The 7,422-nt window shown below is 40.1% G+C and overlaps 3 protein-coding genes across 3 annotated transcripts in view; all 3 read left to right on the top strand.

The window, feature by feature from the left end:
* LOC134791716 (uncharacterized) overlaps positions 1-7,422 on the top strand; it is a 498,190-nt gene that overhangs the window by 392,516 nt on the left and 98,252 nt on the right. The window lies entirely within an intron of this gene.
* The window catches only part of LOC134791766 (large ribosomal subunit protein eL22-like), a 375,980-nt gene that overhangs the window by 343,976 nt on the left and 24,582 nt on the right, over positions 1-7,422 (top strand). The window lies entirely within an intron of this gene.
* On the top strand, positions 2,903-6,991 carry LOC134791619 (probable basic-leucine zipper transcription factor N). Its single transcript, XM_063762667.1, has 2 exons — positions 2,903-3,124; positions 5,960-6,991. The coding sequence occupies exons 1-2, from the start codon at positions 2,903-2,905 to the stop codon at positions 6,989-6,991; spliced, it is 1,254 nt and encodes a 417-aa protein (XP_063618737.1).

Raw genomic sequence — 7,422 nt, 5'->3', positions numbered from 1 at the left:
AACGCGTTTTGCGGTAGGCCATCTGTAAACATAGGTACTGTAAACAAATCACCTTGATGCATCAATATCATAGTGAAAATTGTGAAGAAACTCCGGGGGGTCAGGGCTTTGCACATAGCAAGACCGGGCCGGGCCCGCACCGTGCCATTCCCGAGCCCTGCATGGTGATGACATAACGCTTTGCATAGAAAACGAAGCTCCGGAAGCTCCGGCCCGGCCACAGCCCGGTCTAACATGAGTCATCCTAAACTGGAAAAAAACCGGAAAAACTAAATTTTGTGAAATGATCGATAAGCATTTGATTTTTTCCGGGATTTTCATCCCTAATTCCACCCAGTAATAAAAAACGGACTTTTCTAAATATGGTTAAAGTACAACTTGGTTTATGAACGTGAATAAGCATTTTTGAGCGTTCATAGGTGAATGTGTGGAGCGAGCATTATTTGACGTATAGGTGTGGGTTTAACAAAAAGAACGCTTGTCAATAAGGCGTTCGTGCTGTTAAAATTCAATTAATAATAGCCTTTATCGACCATCAACAGTGTAGTCCCCTTTTGATTGATGGAAATTGTCACGTATAGTTCCACTACTCGCCGCCGCACCGTGAATAGCGCGTTAGTTCATCTATCGCTCACAAGATGTCATTAATTCCTGTAAACGTATATACTAAAAAAAAAAGCTTTACTCTATGCTATAAAATACCCTTTCGCACGTCAAAAACTCCAAGATGGTGCCCAAGCCCATGGACAAAAAAGTCTAGCGATAGTATCCACACCTGTCAAAATTTGACATTAGCAATCCACAGTTAGGTGACAACGAAACCAAACCGACGTAACCGACATACCCCGAGTTCAAAGTTATAATAAACCGTATAGTAGTAATAAAACAAAGTTGATTTTTTCTTACTTATTTTTTCGATCGCATGTTTGCGATAGAATGCGATTCGACGAACATGCGATACAATCAACTGAGGATATGAAGTGGATTTCAAATGTCAGATAAGTACGTGTCGAATTAGGCCCCTGTGTTAGATTCGGTAAGTGTTGATGCAGCAACCGAAGAATTCTATTTTAAATTAAGGGAATGCATTTCCCACCATGTTCCATTAAAAAAAAATCCACCACCTACAATAGGAAAATACATTTACCCGATTTGGTATACATCTGAAATTAAACAAACCCTACAAAACAAATACTTTCATTTAAAAAAAATTAAAGTAACTGGCGCTGAATTCAATAAAGAAATGTTTAAATATTATAGAGGTAGAGCTAAATTTTTGATTGACTGTGAGTATAAAAAACATAAAACAGGTGTTGAGCGAGACATAACTAACGACCCAAAAAAGTTTTGGAAATATGTAAAGAGCAAACGTAAAAATATGAACCAAATAAGTGACGAATATACCTATCAAGACCGAACGATTTCGGGCCAGGACGCGGCAGATGCCTTTGCTCAATATTTCAGCTCAGTCTTTCATAATGAGGTACCGCGACTAAACGCCGAAGATGCGGCGCGGGAAAGCGCAACGCGCAGCGGAGATGCACGCGACTCGGCGCGGGTTGCCATTGATGCCATCAGCACCACTGACATACGACGCGCTGCAAAGCGGCTCAAGCCGAAGAGCGCTGCTGGGCCTGATGGCATACCTACCTTTTTAGCGAAGGATTGTATATCTGCTCTTGAGTCACCCCTTCTAGCTATATTCAATCTCTCTCTACGGTGTGCGGAGTATCCGTCCTGCTGGAAATTATCGAGAGTAACCCCTGTCCCCAAGAGTAGTACAGGATCCGATGTAACAGGATATAGACCCATTGCTGTGCTGTCAGTGTTTGGCAAATTGTTTGAATCCATTGTAGACCATCTTATCGCTCAACAGATCGCAGTAAAAATGAATGACGCTCAACATGGTTTCCGTCGTGGTCGGTCAACAACGACAAACCATGTTGTGTTAGTTGACTACATTACGGAAGCTATGGATGCCCGGATGCAAGTTGATGCAGCATACTTTGATTTTCGTAAGGCTTTCGATCTTGTAGACAATGATATCCTGCTGCGAAAATTCGCAGACATTGGTTTCACTCCTAGGCTTTTACACTTTTTCGCCAATTATCTACAGGATCGAGAGCAATATGTTAAACTTGCCGGATATGAATCTCCACACTATTATACTCGCTCTGGTGTAAGCCAGGGCAGTACATTAGGACCTACCCAATTCTTAATAATGATTAATGATTTGCCAGCCGTTGTCAGTACAGCCCAGTGTTTGATGTTCGCCGATGACATCAAACTTTTCCATCGTATTAAGGACGACCACGACCGACAGCAACTACAAAAGGACATAGACGCTATTGCTGAATGGAGTAACGACAACCGCCTACACTTTAACGTATCCAAATGTATCCATATAACTTTCTCTAGACTCCGAACGCCGATTCCTACCACCTACAGACTACATGACACACCTTTAGTACAGACTGACAAAATACGCGACTTAGGACTAAATTTGGACAAACAACTTGACTTCAGACTTCATATAATAACAATATGCAAAAAAGTTTCGAAAACGCTAGGTTTTATATTTAGAATATCTTCACAATTTTCCAACATAAAGGTGGCAGTCATGCTCTACAACGCTTACATCCGTAGTCGCCTTGAATTTGGTGCTGTAGTATGGGATCCCTATGAAACTAAATATACCACGATGTTGGAAAGAGTGCAAAAGAAATTCTCGAGACATGTCTACAAACGTCTGTATGGATATTACCCCTACATGTATCCGTCTCTATTCGTAACAGGAATGGTCGGCCTTCAAACACTAGAGACTAGACGAAAGCTGCTACACATAATGCACTATCGACAACTACTTCACAATAAAGTAGATGGCGCATCCGTGCTTGAGAGAATGGGACTGCAAGTGCCGCGGGCGAACGTCGCAATAGGCGTGCCGGGCGGGTGTGGCGGCGCGGGCGGCGCGGTGCCGGCGCGGCGGCGGCGGCGCCTGTTCGCGGGCAACGGCGCGCGCACGCAGCGAGGCGCCCACGCTCCCACCGCTCGGGCCCGAACTGCTCTTAACCGCATCATACTGGAGTCAGATGATGTAGATATATTTGCTGATAGTGCTGGTGTATTTTACAGGAAACTGATAAGGTGCATAGAAAATATTATAATGTAAAAATGCGTCCCGGATCTCATTGTTATAAGTTTATTTGTTGTTGTATAAATATTTTTTTGAATTTTAATATTATTATGTAATATACCACATAAGTGCTTTGGTGTCATACTGTTAATTTATGTGTAAAGTTTAATAAATAAATAAATAAATAATAATGTGACAAATCTTCAATAAAGAAACCATTTTTATGTGTTTTTTAAGACCTTGTTTCATTGTTACGCGTCCCAGCAAGGTGGCAAGGACAAGGAACATAAGATTTAGGTTTTCATATCATAATGGGTGTACTTATCCCATGTAGGTACTTAATTTAATTATCCCCGTGAGTATAGTTTAGTGATAATGATACTAACCCCAATAGACTTGCGTCTGAAATAAATGATTTTTATTTAATTATTTATTTTTTAACCCCCAGGAACCGTTATTAATCTAAATATTCCATGGGTATTTCTAAAATTTGAAAGCGTTTAAAATTAGGGTTACAACTAGTGTTCCTTATAGGTTATGACCTGTGGGTCTTGTCTTAACAATATATACCACTGCCACTGCTTTCATCAAACATCTTAAAGCCTTTTAATCAAACCCTTGCTATTAGTTATATAACGCCGATCTGTTTAAAAAAAACAACGGGTAGCACTCCGGGAGTGCCGGCAGAAGTGAAAACTCAATGACATTCTAATAATCAGTGATCGTACATTTTCCAGCATTTTTGGTGCACGAAGTGTTGTTAACGGAATTGGTATAAATAATTTCAACCCTAATGATGAATTAGCGTTAATTACGTTAATATTAACCTTAATTTACCATTTCAGTTGAAATTATCTATACCAATTCCGTTAACACCACGCGAATCGATTTGGCGCAGCGGAGTGGTTATAACGGAATTGGTATAAATAATTTCAACCCTAATGATTAATTAGCGTTAATTACGTTAATATTAACCTTAATTTACCATTTCAGTTGAAATTATCTATACCAATTCCGTTAACACCACTCTGCTGCACCAAAAATGCTGGAAAATGTACGATCACTGGTTATAATAACAGCGTGTGTTGTATTAATAACAGCGCCATCTAGTGCAAAATGTATGCATCACTATGTATAATTGAGGTTAACGCCATCTAGCGTTACTTCGTCGCATTACTTGAAACCCCTAAGCACATCACTGTTAGTAGGTACTCGAGTTATATTAATTAGTACCAGTTAGAGGCAAACTCACTAGATGGCATTTAAATCAATAATGAAAAACTCATTGTAACAGTTTTTCGGTCAGGTCACGTGTCCGTACGTCTTACGGTCACGTGACCTGTCGCGAGTTTAAATTTTTTTCCCCATCACAAAAAGTGCACAGCCGCACGCCGCTAAAGAAGTTTTCACTTCAAAAATACCACTGTCTCTTTCACACATATCTACAATAATAAACGATACTACTCTGTACGGAAACGGCGGTCCTTCCGCCAACTTCCTTGATCGTTCGTTATCAAAAGGAAGGGAGTAAGTATAAGTTCTAAATCTACGTGTAGGTAGTTCGATATGTAGCGCGTATGCGTGGGGGCTTACCGCGAAAACCGAAATTCGCAAATTGCGGGGATCTTTCTCTTTTACTCCAATGAAGGAGTAATAAGAGCGACAGAGAAAGATGCCCGCTATTTGCGAACTTCGATTTTCGCGGTTGGCCCCTGGTGGCTGGTGCATTGCACAAGCAATTAGCGAATGACGTGCTAGCAGTAGTAGCAGTGCATTCTTCAGGGACCCCTATTCGACAAGCGGCGTTTGACGTATCATGTTGATCTCCCGTTGATGTGGGAAAAATCATAAGTTCTCGAATACGTACAATGTCAAAATTTGACGTTAGCAATTAGGTGAAAACCAAACCAAACCGAACCACCCCGAGTTCAGAGTTGAGTTTTGGTTGTACCAAATGATAAATCCACAGTTGATGAAATCAACACTTGATAGAATCAATTTATGCAATAAAATCAACTGTTGATTTGACTTGGATACGAAATCTGACAGATGTACATGTCGAATTTGGCCAGGCAGATCTGTAGGTACGCACCTTATCAATTGGCCAATGCTTTTCCGGGGTTATACCTATTAATTTATAATGCCTGTAAATAGCTATTAATTGTGATAAGTGGTAAATTCATTATGATCAAATTAACAATGTTAATGACAGCTATAAAACGAAAATCGCTGGCTTGAAGGTTCATTAGTACGGTATTAAGGCAGCGACATGGACCTTAAATTAGCAGCTGTTTTAACGGTAAGTTGACGTAGAAAATATAGTGCCTAACCCCGGCTACACACGTTAACTATAAATCGTAGCGATTAATCTGTGCAGTCCGATTTGCGCAGTTTTATCTACCGTGTGTATGACAAATCGTTGTCGATTATCGTAACGATTTGTCATACACACGGTAGATAAAACTGCGCAAATCGGACTGCACAGATTAATCGCTACGATTTATAGTTACGTGGTACCTATAGCCGGCATAAGTAGATAGGTATGTAAAAACGAGATAATACTGGGAGATGGACTGTAATTAGTTTAACTGTAACTTGATTACTGCACGGCAGTCGCACTAATCCATTTGACTCTATAATGCAAAGTTTAATCTAACAAATTAAACTTTGGCAAATGACACCATCATCACTGAACGTATCAATATGTGTTAGAATCCTGCACTTGCACTTATTTGTCAACCTTTTTTGATATTATAATAGGAAAATGTGTAACAGTGTGATCTTTTGTGTGATAGAATGTCATTTTTCTAATCCTCATTCCAGATAATGGCATTAGCCGCTTCTACGACCGGCAACCCGGTTCCTCCTAGCAACCCAACAGCCTCCAGCCCAAAATACGTCCCAGTGTTCATCTCTGCCGACGCCCTCAACCGTATAGACGAGAAAGATGGACAAGCGTCGCAGCCTGTCGAATCTGGTCAAGAAAAATTGAATGATATAAACAAGGAATCGCAGAATATTCTCTACGGCCCGCCAGCGCCGGTATACGAGCATCAGCCTGAACAACGTGAACCTAGCTACACTCCACCGATGCCACAGAGTTATCAAACCAACCAGCAACTACAGCAGCAACAGTACCCAAATATGCAAACTCCAATACAGCAAGCTTATCCTAATCAACAATCAATTCAACAGCCGTATCCAGTTAATCAGCAAACTTTTCAAACTCAGCAACCAAATCAGATTCAGCAATATCAAATCAGCCAACCTCAGTCACAGACTTTTTATCCGATGAACCAACAACCCGCTCAGCAAAATCAACCGATCCTAGTTACTCAACAAACAGGGTCACAACCGTTATACGGCAACCAACAGCAAATATTACCTCTTAATCAGCAACCACTTTTAAACCAACAGCAACTCGTATCTCAACCAATTCAGACATATCAGCAACCAAACCAGCTACTCATCAGCCAACCTGGAAATCAACAGACATTGTTAACCCAGTCACAGCCTATTTTGTTAAACCAGCAAACTCCAATGCCGAACCAGCAAATACTTCTGCAGCCAAATCAAAACGGATTAATTCAGCAAATACCTAACCAGCAAGGGCAGCAAGCCATAATCTTACAGCCAAATCAAAACGGACAAATGATTGCCAGCAACATCAGCCCGATTAACCCTCTCGCTAATCAAGTAAATCCAGGGTACATTCAAAACCAAAACCAAAATGTGTACGCGGTTGTCCCTTTAAATGGGCAAAATCTGGGATCGAACCAGAACGTGGGGTCGAACACTTATCTAGTGCCAGTGCAACAAGTGCCTAATCAAGTTTTCGCTGTAAATTCTGGATAATAAATTATATTAACACTGTTTAACTGTGCATTTCTACACCATTGCTTAAAGAACTGTGAGTATGTAATAAGTACCTAATAAAACTAATAAATGAGATTTAAAGTTGTACCAAAACTTTTCGTGTTAGAATTGGGAATTTTTATATTATTTCTACTCAGAATCACGAGCTTTTTCCATTTTTACTGAAAAAGAGTGTCGCCATAATTTTTGGTCTGTTTGCTTACGGTTTTCAATACAACCTTCTATGACCGTAACAAAACGGACAAAAAAAAATTGTATGAAATTTTGGGGACACTTTATTTCTTGTATTAGGATCGAAAGAGCTCGTGATTCTGAGTCGAAAAAATATGAACAATTTCAAAATCTAAAATGCTAGTTGGGGGTACAACTTTAAATAGAAATGCCCAAATATCCAAAATAATATTTAATGT

This window comes from Cydia splendana, chromosome 6, assembly GCF_910591565.1.
Source record: "Cydia splendana chromosome 6, ilCydSple1.2, whole genome shotgun sequence".
NCBI lineage: Eukaryota > Metazoa > Arthropoda > Insecta > Lepidoptera > Tortricidae > Cydia > Cydia splendana.
This window is presented reverse-complemented; position numbering and strand designations above follow the sequence as displayed.